The sequence below is a fragment of the Gavialis gangeticus genome, unplaced genomic scaffold (assembly GCF_001723915.1).
Source record: "Gavialis gangeticus isolate Ggan-Ray unplaced genomic scaffold, GavGan_comp1, whole genome shotgun sequence".
NCBI classification, from domain to species: domain Eukaryota; kingdom Metazoa; phylum Chordata; order Crocodylia; family Gavialidae; genus Gavialis; species Gavialis gangeticus.
Window position 1 is genome coordinate 171,157,483 of NW_017729022.1, and position 799 is coordinate 171,158,281.

The window sequence follows — 799 nt, forward strand, 5'->3', positions numbered from 1 at the left end:
TTTTTTTTTTTTTTTTTTTTTTTAAAGAAGTCCTAAAATACATCTTGTTAAAAATAAATAAATAAAATCAAAGGTGTGTGGAAGAATCTGAACAGGCAGATATTCTCAAATACACAGAATTGTGTTTCTTCACAAATTTCTTCAGTGTCTGAAACCTTTTCTTCTTGGCTTTGCAGCCCTGGTGCAAAACATATTTATAATATTTGCAATCTGAAACAAAAAATAAACAAGATTATAAGATCCACTATTTATCCTGAAAAATAGTCTGAGTGCAAATGATTCCTTGACAGAACACTTCTATTACGCCTTTATTTGTATTGAAGTTGTATATCATCACCCACCCCAGAAAGGATCAACAAAACCTTTAGACTCAGATAGGCCATTCACATCACTCAAGCTACAGTGACAAACAACATGTGAGCATTTGTACAATTTACCTTTTTGTAACATCCACCAGATACCATATTTATACAAATCCAAAAATAGGTTCCCATGCGCTCCACCCCCCAGTCAACATAGGGGAATAAAACAGGGCTAACGTCAGAACTGAGTGGCTCCCTGCCCTGGAACAGGGTAGCTCATGCAGTCAGGGAGGGGCTTCCAGCAGTAGAAGAGGGGCACAGAGGAGACCCTGTGTTTGGGGCGGGGGGGGGAACCAAAGCCACCACAGAGGGTAACTGGCAGGGGAAAAGTGGAGGGAGAGGTGGTGGGTGTATGGAAAGCAGGAAGGGATTAGCCACAGGCTCGGGCAGGCAGCAGTTAGGTACAGGGAGGGAGACAAGTACCGGGGGGGGGGGGG

The 799-nt window shown here is 42.8% G+C and overlaps 1 protein-coding gene across 1 annotated transcript in view; it reads right to left on the bottom strand.

The window, feature by feature from the left end:
• Window positions 1-24: 24 nt before the first annotated feature.
• Window positions 25-799, bottom strand: part of TAF1A (TATA-box binding protein associated factor, RNA polymerase I subunit A) — a 41,150-nt gene continuing 40,375 nt past the window's right edge. The window contains exon 10 of the mRNA XM_019516484.1: window positions 25-210. Within this exon, the coding sequence (XP_019372029.1) occupies window positions 68-210 (143 nt within the window). The 3' untranslated portion in view covers window positions 25-67. The remainder of the gene's footprint in view (window positions 211-799) is intronic.